This window comes from Pararge aegeria, chromosome 13 (genome assembly GCF_905163445.1).
Source record: "Pararge aegeria chromosome 13, ilParAegt1.1, whole genome shotgun sequence".
NCBI classification, from domain to species: Eukaryota; Metazoa; Arthropoda; class Insecta; order Lepidoptera; family Nymphalidae; genus Pararge; species Pararge aegeria.
In genome coordinates, this window is record NC_053192.1 from 1,663,881 (window position 1) to 1,683,419 (window position 19,539).

At 36.0% G+C, this 19,539-nt stretch overlaps 1 protein-coding gene across 1 annotated transcript in view; it reads right to left on the minus strand.

The window, feature by feature from the left end:
- LOC120628748 overlaps positions 1-19,539 on the minus strand; it is an 88,602-nt gene that overhangs the window by 18,503 nt on the left and 50,560 nt on the right. Inside the window, exon 4 of the mRNA XM_039897354.1 lies at positions 16,118-16,214. Within this exon, the coding sequence (XP_039753288.1) occupies positions 16,118-16,214 (97 nt within the window). The remainder of the gene's footprint in view (positions 1-16,117; positions 16,215-19,539) is intronic.

A 19,539-nucleotide genomic window follows, 5' to 3' on the forward strand; every position in this document is an offset into this window, starting at 1 on the left:
TAGGATATCCAGAGTTAAAACCACACCACTGCGCCAGAAAGGACGTCAGTATTGAGGCTGTTACATTACATCGATTATTAAGTCTTATCATCAGTCGACATATAAATCAGTCATTTTTTAAGAACCATGAACTTTGCAGTAAGAAGCATTTCATTTGCTCAATTAAGGACACGTGCAGGAGTAAAAACCAGAAGGTATTCATATATACAGAGATGTATTACATGCTTATGTCCGTTTATTGAAATTATTTATACGGTTTTATGATCGGATTAGGAGTTTTTAAAATTTCCTGAGTATTCTTTTACAAAATAAAAAAGTACCGATGTACATCCTCTAGAATTTAATTTACCTTAGTTATTTTAAAAACTACAACTTTATAAGAATTACCTTCACGTACTCATAATAAGGATTATACATGGGACACCAGTGTGTCAATTTTTTTTTACTTCACTGTATTAAGTTTTAGTTAGATAATTTAATAAATTTACATTAGCACTTTTACAAATGCGCTTATAACTCTTATTTAATTAACGAATATTTTTTAAATAATAATTAAAATTAAAATTAATGATATGCGATAATGCGAATGAAATAGCAAAACATCGACCGCCTTTCATAAATCTACTAGCCTGCCCGGCGGATGTCTTCCTGCCCATTAAAGCAGTGCCACCTACCGGATCCATCCAGACAACTCATTTCAATGTAAACACATATTATCATCCAAATCAGTCTATCCGTTTGGGAGGAGTTAGGTGACAAACACACCTACCGAATTTATACCGGTTTTTTACCTACATAAGCATTTTAGGTGTTATCGCGTATACGTATGTACGTTGTCCGCATATACTACGTTTTTTTTGCGTGTTTTCCTTGGATAAAACGTAGCCTATGTTACTCTCCTTCCTTTCGACTAAATCTCCGCCGAAATTAAGTTGTTTTTTTTTTTTTTACAAACATGCATCGCCATCTAGCCCCAAAGTAAGCGTAGCTTGTGTTATGGGTACTAAGATGACTGATGAATATTTTTACAAATAGGTAATGCACATACTTATATTATACATATAAACACCCAGACACTGAATAACATTCATGTTCATCACACAAACATTTTCCAGTTGTGGGAATCGAACCCAGGGCCTTGGACTCAGAAAGCAGGGTCGCTGCGTGAAGAAAGGACAAACAAACACTCTTTAACATTTATAATATTAGTTTGGATACATAAATAAAGATCCTGCAACCTTAATTTCTTGCCAATAAACTCAATATTTGCCCGTCAGAGATGTTAATTTTAATTTACTAAATTCTATAAATAAAAATCGATAAAATCCCCGCGGAAACTGATTAAATCAAATGAAATTAAATCTGTTTTAATTAACCAAACCTGGTACAGATGCTGTTGAAGTATATATACAAATTTTTAGAATTATAAGGTAATAACTACATTCGTGGACTTGAAACTAAAGCTACGTGGATTCGTGGTCTACGACGGAATTTACAATAAGGTTGGCCTAGTACTATTTAACTTTCATAATCATAACATACTTAATACCAAATCTCTTTTTTTTTCTTTTTTTTTTTATATTAATAGCGGGCAAACGAGCAAGTGAGTCACCTGATGGTAAGTGATCTCTATATATTTCATGTCATTATGTTTAATTATAACAATTATTTTTCCATACACACGCTTTCATAAGGTATATGAGATTCATCTTTACGCACCATCAGACAAAACAGAGCGCTAATTGTAATTTTGTTTCTAGTAATAATTGATAGACAAGCAGATTTCCCACCTGATAGTGGGTGAAAAACGACCGTCAGAAACAGAGCAACATTTTGCAGGTAATGCTAGGAACATGTCTTGAAATTTCTGCCCTGTGTCCATTAAACTGAGGCGTAAGTGTTAAACGTTACGTGTAATTACACTGGCAACTATGCCATTTATACCGGAACACAGCAATGCTATTTGGTCACAGAAACAAGCATGGTATCCCCGGACGAGCTGTCATAAAAAACTCTAGTTCTACTTAAAGAAATCTACTTGTCATCCAAAGAATAAATTTAAAAAAACATGTACGTATTATTTTTAAATAGACACAAATGTCTGCCGATCTCTGTACGAATATCACATATTAATATGGCGCCCTACAGCCGCCATTTTGAATTTGAGATATACTCAGATTTCGTTATTATTAATGCACTGAATACATTCCAGTGGTATGTTTTCAGAGTGCAGTTTTTGGGAATTTGTGTAAAAACTAAGCGTAATGCTTTTTATGAACACCGCAGTCAAGCTTTCCTGATTAAAGCAGACAGAGTCAGAAGCTTAAGTCGTATAAAACAATTAAAGCTTCACTAATGGGAAGGCATTGCGGTGGTAATGGCGAACGATCGCGCAGACGTTTAGCCAAATCGCTGAGAAAGTCCAAATGAGTTAGTGCTCGTGAAAGTTATTAAATATTATTTTCGTAAGTCCGGTCTTTCATTTAACCTGTTACATATTTTGTTGTATGTATTTATATGTGTTTTATTATATCGAAAAATTTTAACTCCGTAGACTTTGACTTTTGCCTCATTTTACCTGTATATTATGTTTTATGTGACGGCCTATTTGCGCAGTGGGCAGCGATCCACTGCGCCAATGCGGCTTTCTGAGTCCAAGGCTGTGGGTTCGATTCCCACAACTGAAAAATGTTTGTATGATGAACATAAATGATTTTCAGTATCTGGGTGCGTATCCAATTTTTTTTTTTTTTTTTTTTTTCAAATTCAAAATTTCTTTATTCATGTAGGCCTATCCGTAGTTTCTACCTATCAATTTATATTGTTCATAAAAATATCAGTTAATCTAGTACCCATAACACAAGCTACGGTTACTTTGGGGCTGGATGGCGATGTGCGTATTGAGTTATTTGTTTATTTATTTATTTATATATTTGTATATGTTCTATATCGACAATTTTTAACTCCGAATGACTTGTGCCGCCTGCCGTTTGCTGTTTGTCTTTAACAGATTATCAAAAACATCCTAACTAATATTATAAATACACCCTAACTTAGCAACCAACTAAGACTTGACTTTTGGCACAAAGTTAGTTGAAAGAACGAAGAGTAATAAAGGCTAATCTTTATCTCAGGAAAACAAACGATTTCGACGGGATTTGTAGAAAATTATATTGAACGCGGACGAAAAACGCTGGTAACAAGCTGGTAAAACAATAATTTTGTGTTAATGTTGAACCACAGAAACACACGTAATAGACGTAATAACATATTTTATTATATATCCACATCATCATCATATCAACTATAACCAGCCTCCAGGGCATGGGTCGCCTCCCATAATGAGGGATTAAAGCCGTAGCCCTACCCGCTGGCCCAGCGCCGATTGGTGGACCCCACAGACCTTCGAGAACATTATGGAGAACTCTTATGCATGCAGGTTTCCTCACGATGTTTTCCTTTACCAGTTGAGTAAGTCATATTTCAATTTCTTAAAACGCACATAACTTAGAAAAGATAGAGTCGAGGTCCTACACAGTCTGCCGCTTCTTTATAATTATTCATTGATAATAATTCATTGTTTTAATGCGTAAAATTTTGAGGCTAATAATAATATATATATACTAGCTGACCCCAGCGCCATCTGTCGGGCTGATTTGTAAATCTAAACCATCCAGGGCGCCACCCAAACGCATACCGAAAAATTCATTCATATCGGTCCAGCCGTCTAGGAGGAGTTCAGTGACATACACACGCACACAAGAAATATATATATATAAAGATATACCTACTGCACCAATTATAGTTGAAACTAAAAATTCAAACATACTGAAGTGCATATTAAAAAGTGTTCGCAACGGTCAAGTAGAATTTAAGGTCGCGTTTCATTTTGCAAAGTCCTGAAATCATACCAAGCTCTTAAACGACGTAATATAGAACACCGTTTCGCTTCGGAGCCGGGAGGTCGTTAGACGTCAAACCGTTATGTGAATTTGCTTTGTAGTTAGTTACTTATTACTTTCTTACTCACTCCGCACACAAAGTGCTCGCGCATTGAAATCTATGGACAGCTCTCGCAGCTTCCACGAAGCAGGCGCGGCCGCTTTCTCTCGTTAACGCTCTAACAAGAATATATCGAATCGACTTGCGAGATAAAAGGTCACCGATAAACCGGCGTGTATCGACGTAACTGGGTCCCTTTTGTATTGGGAGTAACGTTACTTGAAAAATACGATGCTAATAAATTAAATAAACGCGTTTTTGTTTCGTATAGTCTAACACATAGTTTGTCTCTTATTTTCTCTATGCCTCAAATTGATGGACACAGGGCCATGCAACATGCGTAAATTATTCTATGTAAATAAAAAATTTAAAACATGTTCCTTTTTTTAGTTTATTGAAGGATTTTATATTTTAATATAGCTTGTTATAAGGTTAATTAAAACGTTGTTTAGGCACACTCCCACGCGTTTTCGTACGTAGGTTGACTGGTAAAATGCTTTGCCATTATGGTTTAGCCGACTTTTCTTGGTGTTCCCTGTGATCCGAGGTTCAAGATTGGGAAATCATAATTCATGAATTTTCTTTGGTCTAGTTTGATTTCGGCAATGGCTAACCGCTGCAGCTAGAATGAATTTAATCCTACTTCCTAATATTATAAATGCGAAAGTTCGTTTGTATGTGTGGATGGATGGATGATTGAATGTTAGTTAGTCTTTCACGCAAAAACTAGTGAACAAATTTGACTGCATTTTGGAAGGGAGATAGATAATACCCTGGATGAACATATAGGCTGCTTTTTATCCCGGATAAATATATGATTCCCGCAGGATTCATGAAAATTTTGAAAACCGCGTAGGCATGCGCGGGAAAAGGCTGGTAATGTATAAATTCCATTGAAATTCAATGTATATAAATTTCTCCTACGGCAAGCATGGGCAGGAGACAATTATATCCCCGGAAAGGACATAGATTAATCTTCTCCCACAGCTTTATCAACTGTTAGAGCACTGGCACACAAGTGGAAATAATATCCAAATGTGTATTAATAAACGGGGGTAAACTTCTCCTATTCCATAGTCCAGTGATTTAGCACGTGGGCACGTTAATTATATCCCTTGGGATATAATCGGGGGATATAATTTTTATCTGCCGCCCGTGCTAGCACTGCTGATCTCGGACACGATAGTCATTTAAAATTCATCTCCAGATATTTACTACGAGTGAGAAGAAATTATATTGCACAAGTATGTGCACAAACAGGTGCACTCGTTATTCGCTCACTCTCATATTCCGATTTGGTCACAACCGGTAGGAGATCAGAAGCGGGACCGACAGCTTAACGTGCTCTCCGAGGCACGGGGGTGAATCACTCCTATTTCCAAATTCCGGACTGGTACTAAGAATTGCTTAATAGAAAAACCCAATACTAAACATTAGTCTAAACCGGTAAATGAACCGAGAAAAAAAAAATCAAAATTCATTTATTTAACGTAGGCCTAATTACTATGATGTCACTAATTTATATAAGCACTTTTGAAACGCCAAGTCTGTCTGTGTGTAGTGACTCTACCACCGGTTCAAAAGGCAGATTCTACCGAAAAGAAGCTGGCTAGAAACTCAGCAGTTGCTCTTTTCCAATATCAACAATTTACATTTTACATTTTATAATTCATTTTTCTATCTTGTGAGAGATGAAAGCGGTGCCGGATGCTTCCGAGCAACCTTGTCATTAAGAAATTCATCAATTGTATAATAACCTCGCTGTAATAAATGTATTTTAACACAGTCTTTAAACTTATGCATTAGTAGATCCAAAGATACCTTACGATCACGGCACGAGTCTCACAGAATGAGAAGTGCCTAGGCCATAGTCTACCACGTTGGCCAAATGCAGATTGGTGAACTTCGCACGCCCTTGAGTACGTAATGGAAAACTTTTAGGCATACAGATTTCCTCACGATGTTTACCTTCACCGTTTAAAACAATTGGTACCTATTTTAATTGATTAGAATAAAAACGCACATAACTCCGAAATAAATCACAAAACGGAAAGCCTTACCGACTAGACCACCACTGCTTATAAAACAATACTATTGTAACCGATCTACAAAGATTAACACCAGTTGAAAATATTTCAAAAGATCCAAATAAAATGAAATAAATCCATCGAAACTATGAGTAACACAATATAGCGCGTCTAAAAAGCAACATATAATAGCTGAAAATAAACAATTTCCTCGTCTTTCTTGCGTTCGAAGTCAGTTAAGAAAATTCCAAGAATGAATCCCAAGATCCGTGTGTTATGTCGCCAAATCATTACTCAACACATACTCTTCTGAATTAGCATTCAAGGCACACTCATACACACATAGTATGCTACATAATATATCTCAATAGGTTGGTATATATCTTTCGAAACCAGATCTACCGTTAGTCCCGAACAAACGCCGGTAACAAAGATGCTGTGGTTTTGAACAGCCACCCTTAAAGCAGCTTATAAACAACAAATAGCACCTTATTACAAAACTTGAAAACTCAGTTTCGCGTGATTCTTATTTCGCTAGGTGTAGAAATAAGTTGGTGGAAATATCGTATTGAAAGTAGAGACAATGAGTTTAACGAGAAACTACGGAGAAATTCGTTTCCGAAGAAAAATAAAAAGTGTCGGGACATGATTTTATTTGTTTGTTTGAAAAAAGGGTTTGTATCGAATTAGCATCATTCCATTGTGGTTTCTGCTTTCCGGTTTTAACTACCTAATTTCGGCTATTACAGAACGAACACGTTTTTTTATTAACCCAGCACGCTGTTCGAATGTGGATTGGCGGGCTTTAGTTGTCAGAAGTTAGTGACAATTACCGTGACAGACAGATTAACGTGCTCGTGTAATAGGAGTGGACGTAATTTCTGACAAACCTAATCATTGAGAAATTCATGAATTTCTTCATTCCTCACCCTATATGTATTTAAGCAAACTATTTTAACTTAGTTATTCGTATTTCTACATTTCTTAAAAATATAAAATTCGATCTTCAATTGATTTGAATTTCAATCGTGAGGACGTTTTTAAATTAGCAAGTGTGTGAAATCCAGTGGTAGAATTATGCAAAGCAAGAAACTATAAAGCATCGTACAGCTTCTCAAGTTAAAAGTGACGTTGCCAGTGTAGTATGCCGAACAGTTCGTGAAATACCAATGAAAAGAACACGAAAGCGGTCGGTTAGATTCGGCCCGTGACGTCAAACTTGACATCGAAATATCAACCAATTCCATAATATTATCATATTTTTAAGAAATATTGATTAAACACTAAAATCTTAGTTTAAAATGTTTACTATGTAACTATTAGTAGGTCCGTAGGTATGTGAAGCGTTGATAGCCTACTGGTTAGGACTCTGATCGTCCTTTCGGGAGGACTGAGTTCGATTCCTGGCACACACCTCTTACTTTACATTAACGCTGAAGGAAAACGGGTTCTTCATAACGTTCTCAACAAATGCGTATGAAGTCTACCAATCCGCACAAAGCCAGCGTCGTGGACTGCGGCCTAAACTCATCTTTTTCATTCTGAGAGGATATCCACGCCCAGCAGTGGGCCGAGAATGAATTGATAACAATGATATGAAGATCGGTGGGTTCAAAATTACCTTATGAATACATAAACATAAACTCAACCCCACAAATGACTTCTGTACTTTCTGTAATGGCAGAAGACATGTTTTTGTTTTAACAGATAAGGTTGATACAAGACAAAACCCACGTACTGAAAGCTATGTACTTGAAAGGAAAAAAAATATTACGGGGTGTTTTTATTACTTTTATGGCCATTGCAGGTGTGAGGTATCGGAATCACGTATTCCAACCCTTGTGCGTGTCGTTAATGGCGCGGTGAACAGGAAAAACTCGTTGATTTTCCGAAAGACGCATAAAATGGTATCGGGATGTGTATAAGAGTCACCTTTTTGTTATGATAATCTGAATATGTCGTTATATTTTCCGTACAGAAAGCGGGAAATTTTAATCTTGCTGTATATGAAAGGATGGGTCCAGGGTAAAAAAAAGGGTTTTACATTAAATCTCAAATGAAGGAAGCATTTTTACTTTCCGCGTACTTTTATTCTGCATCAATCAATAGACGCATAGAATTAAGAATATACAGAATCCTTATTTAGGGATTATTCTATGCAGAGTGTGTCCAAAACAGTGAAAACGCCCCGCGCACGTCTCATTTCACACCCACGGATCGTTGCTAGCTCACAAACTTTTACCCATTTTCCCATTTTATGTTTAACATATTAGCACGTTTAGCACGTTTCTCTGAAAAGATTATAAGACAGATAATAAAAAAGAGTATTCATTCTACCTACGTGGATGCGCGAGCTTTGAATCATAGACAATCAGGGCCTACTTTCAGTACTATAATATTTTACTGTATTATTGTAAGCGAGCTCTTTTTTTTAACTGTAATAGACTAGCGCTTGACCACAATCTCAACTGATAAATAGTATAGATGTGGCCTAAGATGGGACACGCTTGTTTAGAAGATGCCTATTCACTCTTGTTTTAAAGATACCCAGGTTGTAAGAATAAGGAAACAAAGAACTCGGAAGGGTGTTCCACACCCCAGCCATGCGTATAAGAAAAGAAGATGCGTCGAAATCGCTTCGTGCGAGTTTTTGGGATATTAACAACATAGGGGTGAAAAACCGCCCGGTGCCTTGCAGTGCGATGTTAGAATGGTAGAATACTAATTAATATCAAATAAATATACTACGACAATATACACACCGCCACCTAGCCCTAAAGTAAGCATAGCTTGTATTATGGGAAATAACAAGACTGACGAATATATTTTTTTTAATGAATTATACATATAAATACTTATAATATACATATGAATACCCAGACACTGAAAAGCCCTCATGTTCACTACACAAACATTTTCCAGTGGTGGGAATCGAACTCACTGAAACGAACGGACTCAAATAGGAGGGTCGCTACCCACTGCGCAAATCGGCCTTCAAAATAATGGAAAAATTAGAGAAAAAAAATCTCTGATTTATTATCGGTATATCCACGATCACCTACCATAACTCTGAATCCCATGGTACGACTCCCATACTAATATAATAGGCAGAAATCAAATAACACTTAAAGTTTTATCGTTCAATTTAGGGACCACGATGTAACAAAGTTGCAAAAACGAGTACCCAAAAATGGCCACCTATCTATAAATAGCTTTTCACTATAGGAACCCTAAATGTACTTTCCACCGAACCGGCTGACACGCACACACGTAAACAGCTACGCGCACAGACACGGTTGCGCGGGCGCATCACACACGCGCAAAGGGCAAAGGGAAATTTTGGCAATAATTTGTGTTGCATACGATACACGCTAAATTAGAGTGCAAATACAACTTCGCGTCATTTTACCAATCAGAAATAAAAATGCAATGAAAGCATAGTTGCTAAGCATGATAATTTTAATTTAACTTAGCCATTATTCATCGGAAAGTGGATAAGATACTAAAAGTCGTATCACAATTACTCGTAAATGTTTGTAAAACAATAAAAAATATATAATATCAAGAAAAAATAAAATGCGTAAAGGAGAGAAAAGAGACAAAAAAAGAGAAAACTTGTGTTGTTTAGCAGATGGTATTTGTAAAGATAATTTGTAACACTCATAATAAGTAGTATGTAGTCCAATAGAATTAGAATAAACAGGTAAAAAAAAACCAAAAAACCCACTATAGTACCGACCTAAAACAGTCTCCGATCACCATGTCGGAGGAAAAAAATAAAGAACACAAAAAAAAACAGAAGTCGCATCTGTGGATGCAAATCATGCGTAGAGAGAAAAATTTGAAAGATTCGCTTGGGGTTGGAGTATGAAGATCGAAGTAAGATTTGAAATTAAGCTTAATTTTATTATTATTATTGAATTCTTTATTGCACACACAAAAACAAAATACAAAGAGAAACAAATAAAAAAATAATAAAAAAACTAGTTTAGGTGTGCAAAGGCGTTCTTATCGCTAAAGCGATCTCTCTCAGACGACCTTTGGCGTAAGTAGTTCATTCAAGTAAATTAATATAAGGAACGTAGTTAATTTTTATTGTATATCATCGAATTCCGCAGAGTAGCGCCTGTTCTATCTAACATAAATATAAATAAAGAAGGTTTCTTTAAAGGGAATGCCAGTTGGAAGATACGTATGACGGTCTATAGTCAGGTGATGTCACATCCTACATGTGTCGTAGGATGTTTTATTTATTTATTTATAGTTAGGTACACAAAACGGGTAATAACTATAGTCTAATCTAAATAATGGCGGCTCATGCGAACGATAGAGTTGTAAAAGGAATTTTTGTTCTTGAAGACACTTAGGACATAGGGTAATGGAACTTCGATTTTTTACGATGAACATAGTAAAGGAGGGGATAACTAATGTTAACTAAAACAGATTTTTTAATCCGCATTGATCCATGCTAGTTATAAGTAATAAATTTAAAAACTATGAAAATATAAAAACGTAACACAAACAATTAAATCAATTAAATATCACTTGCTGAAACGGTGAAGGAAAACTTCGTGAGGAAACCTGCACCCCTGAGGGTTCTCCGTAACTTTCTCAAGGGCGTGTGAAGTAAACCCTCCTCATTCCGAGAGGAGACCCGTGTAGTGGGCCGTTAATGGATTGATGATGATGATTATGATGATGTCTTTCACTTTAAATTTTGGTTACAAACTTAAGAAAAAAATATGAAATCGTTCGGTTACGATTCGGTTTTTAGCGAAGACGCGATTTGTCTAATTTTTCTACGACACATATTACCATTAAACATTAGTACGCGTAGAAATACTACAAGTTATTTATAACTTAAAGTAAGTTCTCAGGTTTTTGAGACAATCACCGGATTCTGAATGTTGTTTGACGGCCGATTGGCGCAGTTTGCAGGGACCCTGCTTTCTGAGTCCAAGGCCGTGCGTGCGATTCCCACAACTGGAATTGATCATGAATCATGAATGTTTTTCAGTGTCTGGGTGTTTATATGTATATTCTAAGTATTTATGTACATTATTCATAAAAATATTCATCAGTCATCTTAGTACCCATAACACAAGCTACGCTTACTTTTTGGCTAGGTGGCGATGTGTGTATTGTCGTATTATATTTATTTATTATTTATTTTATTTATGTTAGCAATATATTTTACAGTAATCATTCAATTCAGTTGAAACTTATTCGGTGAACTGCATTTCAATTGCTTCCTATTTCAGTTCAGCCATTTAATATCGTTAAAGTCAGCGCACATACTCGTAAAGCTACTGAAAATGAATCGAATACTTGAAACCTTGAAATAACAGCTTCTCAGTCCGTCGTCTACGCGAAATAGGTAATATAATCAATAGCAGCACCGTATTTTCTCGGGCGTACTTTAATGCGCTTATATGAGAAATACGTATGTAGGAGTGAGTGTTGTGTGTGTGAGGTTTTTAAAATACTGCATATGTGTGCGTGAAGGCAATCATTATTCGTAAGTACTAGAGGATAGAACGAGTGTATGTATAGATTTTGGATGTACAGTCAGACATAATTGTGTCGTATTACTGAATATTTAGGCTATAATACAAATATATTATAAGTATTTATGTATATTGTTCATAAAATTATTCATCAGTCATCTTAGTACCCATAAGACAAGCTACGCTTACTTTGCGACTAGATAGCGACGTGTGTAAAGTCGTAGTATATTAAATATAAAAAAAAAATAATGCAGTACCTACCTATTCGAAAGGTTTTTATTTATTTTCAGTTTTTACTGAAGTGTTGTTTACACAGCTTAGAGTCTCGTAAAGTGCAGTGCGATTAAAACGGCGTATCTTCGGGCACTACAGTTGTCAAAACAACTTTAAACAACCTCTCTGGAAAGACGGTATCTAGTTAGTTTAATTACAGAGCAAACGATCGCTTGCTTCCTGAGTCTTCAATTAAACAAGTACCCTCAAAATCTTTGATCGAGCAAATTTTAATGAAGGTTTATTAGTGATTTCAATGCCATTCCTAATTGATGGGTAGGTATCTCTCGTATATTTCTTTTCGCGTCTCAAAATGGATAAACATAAAAACTTTAACGAAACTTTAACGAATGGCATAGAAGAAAAGGATTCATTTTAAGATCAAATTTAAATTCAAATTTCTTTATTCATGTAGGCCTATCACGGGCACTTATAAAGCGTTCATACATATATGTTTACAATTGTTGTTGTATATCAATTATTTGTTTTTAAATTGAATGTTGCACTATCCCGTTTTCTGTACTAAACATGCTTCATAAACTAAAGGTTGTCTGGAAGAGATCGTTTCAAGCGATAAGGCCGCCTTTGCGCATATATATTTATTTACCTTTTGTTTTGTTCAATTTGTTTTTTTTACTGTATGTGCAATAAAGATTTTCTATCTATCTACCTATGTTGACATAATTAAGTAAAGTTAAGTAAAGTTTCCAATAATTGTAAGGGGATGGTGATAGCTTCGTTCGCCAACTTAAACCTAAAGCTACGAGGGTTCCAAACGCGCCCTGGTCTAAGAGGAGCCCACAACAAACTTTGCTTTTATACTAATAATAAAGCTGAAGTTTTTTTTTATTGTTTTGTTAAAGATGCTAATCTCTGAAACTTCTCTGTCTTTTGGATTGGAATTATCTTTTTTGAACTTGATTACTCAATTCATAAGGGAGATATACTCGTAGGAGAACCATTAGCGATTGGCGCAGTGTGCAGCGACCATGCTTTCTGAGTCCAAGGCTGTGGGTTCAATTCTTACAACTGGAAAATGTTCATGTGTCTTGCTGTTTATCTATTTTATTATAAGTATTTATGTTTATTATTCATAAAGATAATCATCAGTCATCTTGGTAACCCTCATCAAAAGCTACGCTTACTTTGGGGCTAGATGGTGACAGGTTTATAAACGTAGTACATTTATTTATTTATTTATTTAATTTTCAGTAAAATCCGTTCAGCCGTTCTGGCATCCAAACTATCGCGTTTTTAATAGTAGTAACATTAATTGTATGAATTTTCGGATTATTACTTAGATTTTTATATTGCCGAGTGTACACTAAGAATTTAAGCACTCCCGCACTCAGCCAAACTGCCAAAATCGGTCGTTGCGGCGTAAGCGCATAGGTCAAGCGCACCCACCTGTCTCCCTCCCACGCGCGAGCTAGAGCGAGATAGGCATACATCTATACAACTTACAGGCAAAAATGCAGCGAGCGGCGGTGCAATGATGATTTTTTTTGGCATTTTTCGGTTTTCTTTTTTGTACGTACTCAAGAACAGATTAGGTGAGGAAACTTTAGTGGTGATTTATTTTATGAATACATCGTACATGAATAATTTCGACGACATAAAATGTTTTAAAGACTTGTAATGTGACGATAATGTGATGCCGCCCAAACATCGCATTACTTAAATGCCTTCTAGATTGTTACGTATGGCCAATATTTCTTTGCGAATGCGAATCCTGGACCATCAAAGAGGATCTAAGGAAACGTCTAGAAATATTTGAGTTATGGTTAAGGTTGCCAATGAGGAAGTCTTGTTGTTGAGGAACGAGTCAAAAAAAAATGCTTATAGCTCGGACATGTCCTTAAGCATGACATATACGGGCTACTGCAACTGATAATGATGGGCAAAGTTGCTGGAAACAGACGCATCGGTCGCAAGAGGAAATCATGGTTCGCAACATCAGAGAGTGGACTGGGATTACGAGTGCCATCCACCTGTTTAACCTCGCGAAAGAAATAGCATAGTATTAAAAACTGACTACCTTCCCTAGTTAGAGAAGCACCTAAAGAAGAAGAAGACTGTGACAATATTTTTAATTTTTCGATTCGTTTTCCATTGAACCGGATAATGGATTGATATGATTATGTACACTACAGAGAACGGGCTTCCTCCCACAATGAGAAGGGGGTAAGGCCGTAGTCCACCACGCTGACCCAGTGCGGATTGGTGGACTCCACACACCATTAAGAACATTATGGAGAACTCTCAGGCATGCAGGTTTCCCCACGATGGTTTCCTTCACCAATAAAGCAAGTGATATTTAAATTACTTAAAACGCACATAAGAGAGAAAAGTTAAAGGTGCGTGCCGGGATTTGAACTCGACCCCCCGAATGTGAAGTCGAGCTCCTACCCACTGGGCTATCACCGTCGAAGGCTATTGTTGGCTCGGTTGATGTCAATCCATGTTACGCAGAGTCTACCAACTATTTATATGAAATAAAGAGCAACTGCTGAGTTTCTTGCCGGCTTCTTCTCGCTAGAACCTGCCTTCCGAACTGGTGTTAGAGTCACTAATAACAGAGTGCGTTAGAGTAGGTAAGTAAAAATAGCCCTACTAAAAATAAATGAATTGAAAAAGGGTTGCATCTTAAGCATCTTAAGCCTCCAGCATCCATCTGGTTCTTCAAGCAAAACTTCGAACATATCTCTGATATCTTCCTCTTTGGTTGCTTAAATAGTTAGGAAGCCTGAATATAGTCGCGTCTACTATCACTTACTTGTGATATTCGTCGCTAAAGCCCAACAACCAGCATTGGAGCAGCGTGGTGGGTCTATGCTATACAACTCTCTCTCATTTTAGAGAGAATGCCTGTACCGAGCAGTAGGACGTACCCCTTTCAGTTTAGATCTTCCCTCCTTAGAAACCTTCTGCCTTCTATATATTCGTTTTTTTTTAATTTATTCTGATGCGATGAAGCTTTCCATCGTTCAGGGTTTTCCATAAAAAGTATACAATTCATTAAAACTTTGTAATAACGGCCTTCCGCTTGGGGGATATCATAAATTCTGCAAAACGGCAAACTCGTCGGGAAAACTTGTTGGTCGTTGGATATGTGTGAATAAAACTCCATTATAAGTACTAGACTTTGGAGACGAAATGAAAACGATGAGTTTCCCACCGCATTGGTGCAACGTGGTGGATCAAATACCTACTTAGATACGTCTCCTTTGACCATGCACAAAATACGGTTCGATGGAGATATTAATAAAAATAATACCCCGCTTTGCGGGCTTCTTCTTAGACTGGTACGTGCTTAGAAATTTTATGTTACCTTGTGAAGCTTTAGTTTTGATTACTCTTGGCTCTAAAAGCGGAATTAAATTTAAATAACCAAGTTATTAATGGAAAATGATATAATTATACCTACTTATCAAATGTGATCTATTTTAATAATTAAAAAATGATTGAATTGGCTCACGATACTACGATTAAAGTTTAAAAAAAAACAAACCTGGACTTTCTTTGCTTCCAATCAACAAACAGTAGAACTATACCCCTAAGAAAACATTTTACTTTGGAAACATACAAAATATACCTACCAGCAATATCAAAAATATAAGGATTGCTGTTTTATTCAAAGGAAATAATATCGTCCCAGTAATGAGACGGTATGAAAAGTACTCATACCGACAAATACATTCAAAGCATCCCCGGACAGAAATAAACCTAGAAAACAGATACCTACTTTGTCACATTTGAATAAATAATGTTTTCCTCGCTACGTGTAGGTTATTTATACCAGTAACTAGACACCTGTCATAATATAGAGACTTTTTTGCATTATTACAGTTTGTAATATTTCAATAAGAAATTGTTATTAAACTGGATTGTAAATACAAAAAGAAATTAATTTAATTTATTTCAAGTAGGCCCAGTTTATAAGCTCTTATGAAACGTCAAGTCTGTGACTCTACCATCGGTTTGGAAAGCAGAATTACCAAGAAGAGCCAGCCAGAAACTCAACAAAATACTCTTTTTTAACAACGTAATAAATCAAATATTATGAAGTTCGCAAAAAGCTAGACACTATCATTTGCGCCTGTATAAAATTGAATGCAAATGTTTTTTGTTTCGTTATGACTAGCGCCTGTGAATAGATACAAAGCAAATGTTATGAATGTGACATTGCTGTTAAATTTTCAAAAGAATTACACAGTTTTTTTACGTGCAATATAAATGAGAAATATTACCATTTTTGCCGAAACTTAGACTGCTTAAAGTAATAAAGATTAATAACATAAGACTAACCTGTTGATGATTATTTTCCTGCTTATCACTGCTCACGGAGGCGGAGGAGCTAGTATCTGCTTTACACCAACTTGGGCACCATCTTCGCACGGCACACCTTTAAAATAATTTAATAACATTAAAACAGAGCTATGAAACTGAATGTTCCTACTCACTAGCCTAATTTAGCACAGATGGACTCTAGTATTCAAGCTCACCATCTCAATTTACTGGCTTAGGCTTGTGGACTGCTTTTTTAGTTTAGTTTTAGTTACCTTTGGATAACTGCATAATTGCTCCACCCCGCACAAAAGATACGCTTTATATGTGGAACAGTCGTCAACGGTCGCAGAGGCCTTTCAGCTATATTTTTAATCGGACTTGAAAAAGGAAGAGGAATTCATCGGGATCTTTTTTTTTATTTGATAGCCGATTACTCGAAGACGCCTTAACCGATTTAAACAATTTCATTGTTTTAAAGGACATACTTTCCAGGTTTACCACTACAATTTTAATTGAAATCGGTCGAGTGGTTATTAAAAAAACAACAATAATGTAACTCAAGGTAGCAATTTTTTTTATCCTTTTTAGTTCCTTGGCGTATGATAAAGTCGTTTTTTTTTTTAAATTTAAAAATAATTTATGTATTATAACGTACGCATAACTGCAACTGATATTAAAGATTTTAAGACAAACGACCAAATAAAAAAATTTAAATGTAGTTTACGTAATCATACTCCGACAGTACACACATCGCTATCTAGCCCCAAAGTAAGCGTAGCTTGTGCTATGGGTACTAAGATGAATGATGAATATTTTTATGAATAATATATATAAATACTTATAATATACAGATAAATACCCAGACACTGAAAAACACTTATGTTCATCACACAAACATATCCCAGTTGTGGGAATTGGACTTGGACTCAGAAAGTATGGTCGCTGCCCACTGCGCCAGTCGGCCGTCAGAAAATATACAAAAAGTCCTTAAAGAAAATATACAAAAATTTATTTTTGTCTTCTTTTTAATATAATAGTTTTTAAACTCTAGAGATACTTATAACCATTTAAAGAAGGAAATTTTGTATTCGTCGCACTTGTTTCACTTGTGGGAATCGAACCCACGGCTATTACTCAGAGAGTAGGGTCGCTGCCCACTGCGCCAGTCGGTTGTGAAAAATCCTTAGTTTAGAAACTATAACGGGTTCTACCTGCGCATAGAAAACGCGTGGAATACATAATGTCTCGTGCAACATTACCGAGTCCACTCACGACAGTTTAAACGGCAAAATAGGTTAAAGAGACATTATAAAGCAGGGTGTCATAAACTCAAATGATTCAACAGGTCTTTCATTGAGGAGGCGCGGACGCGAGCAGGCCAAGTTGTAGTTGATAAATAATACATTGCCTATTCATTCTCGAAGCAATCTCGTTGCTACTTTTGTATTCATTATTTTCAAATGGTGGACTTAGAGGTTTTGATTTAATATACGTTTTTGGTTTTTGATATAGTAATGCTGTCTTATTAATGTGCGTTAAGAATTAGTGAGCGGAGATTGACAACAGAAAATGGAACGGCAGAGGACTGTAATAATATTAGTATAAGAAGTAAAAATAAACTTGTAGTGTAGTTTACTAGGCATAATTGTACATCCATTTATAACAAATTACCAGATGAAATCCCTAAGATGTCTCTTAATAAGTTCAAAGTTTAAATTGTATGGGATAGAAGCAGGCGTTACTTTTGCGGGAATCCAAAATATATTATGAAAATTAAGCTTTATTTGCTATATTTTGCAACCAGCAGGAGAATCTGTATGTTTTGTATTTATAATTTCTTCAATCCTTATACTCCACACCAAACAGATGCTCGGCAATGTACCCTCTACGCACGTTTCGCCCCGAAACCGGAGCATCCTCAGGAGATTTGACTTTACAATTAATAATTGTTGACTTAATTGTGCGTAGAGGGTACATTGCCGAGGATCTGTTTTGTGTGGAGTATAAGGATTGAAATAATTATAAATTACTCTATACAAATTCATCTGCTATTCGCCGAGTATAGCTAATTAAGCTTAATTTTCATAATATATCATGATTTAACGATGATTTTTAAAGACCACTCTGATGTGCTGCTAACATGACAGATTATGTTCAGAGTTATATTGTTCGTGTCTAATTAATTTATCTCTTTACGTAAAACCATATTGTGCTTATACAATTGCTTATAACACAGACTAGTGGTGAAGAACCCGATAAAGGAGCTAACTAAACCTACTGGAAAATATTTTGTGTGATGAGCATGAATGTTTTTCATTTTCTGGGTGTTTAAATATATATTGAAAGTATTTATGTATATTATTCATAAAAATATTCATCAGTCATCTTAGTACCCATAACACTAGCTACGCTTACTTTGGGGCTAGATGGCGATGTGTGTACTGCCGTCGTATTCATTTATTTTAGGTAGTAAAAAGTAGGTACAAAAAAAATTGTGTGTTTTATGTCTTTAAAGACCTACGTGGCTAAATCGAATAAATAAATACGTCTGAATAATAAATAAAAAGTAAAAGTAATAATAATGTCCTATCCACGGGCATCCCCAGTACCTACCAAAACTTATTGACAGAAACCCGAATTTCATTTGCTCAAACGCGGGAATTGAATCCAAGACCTTGTGGTCCGTAGTTGAACGTGCAAAACTGTAGATCATATATGTAGAATACATCGCGGCACTTTAATGTGAATCCATCATTTGAGATCGGAGTCAGGCAAATATTATATTAGAATCCCTCCTCAATATGTTACTTAAAATGTTTGAAAGATACTCGTATATCAAAGTTAAGTTCGAAACGGAAGCTGTCTGCCGCCTCAGCTACCATCTGGAACGCAGCCAAATCTCACGTATGGCTCGTCTAGATTTATCACCCTTCCCAACTTATTCACTTTGTCATTTGTAATAGTAGGATTCCCAATAAAAACTGTAAGATTATTTCTTTATTTTTTAGTGTCGTACCTGCACTTGGAGGAAATATCAAATTCCTAAATTTTAAAATCACTATCATTTATAATAGTAGGATTCCTAATAAAAACGGTCAGATTATTTTTTTTGGTTTTTATGGTCTAACGTGCACTTGGAGGGAATAGCAAATTCCTAAATTTTAAAATCCATATAAAAAATTCGGATTCGACAGGATTTGAATCTGCGGCACGCTGGCAATCGAGGCCCGAGCGCATTATGACCAAGCTTACGGCTCTCATTCTTAATTTGCTATTCTCTGAAAAACAAACTTATTTTACTACCACGCTGGCCGTGGAATGGTAGACTTCACAAGCCTTTGACATTAAGAATAGCTCTCGGGCATGCAGATTTCCTCACGATGTTTTCCTTCACGCGCATAACTTTGAAAAGTTAAGAGCTGCGGGCCTCGGATCGTTTA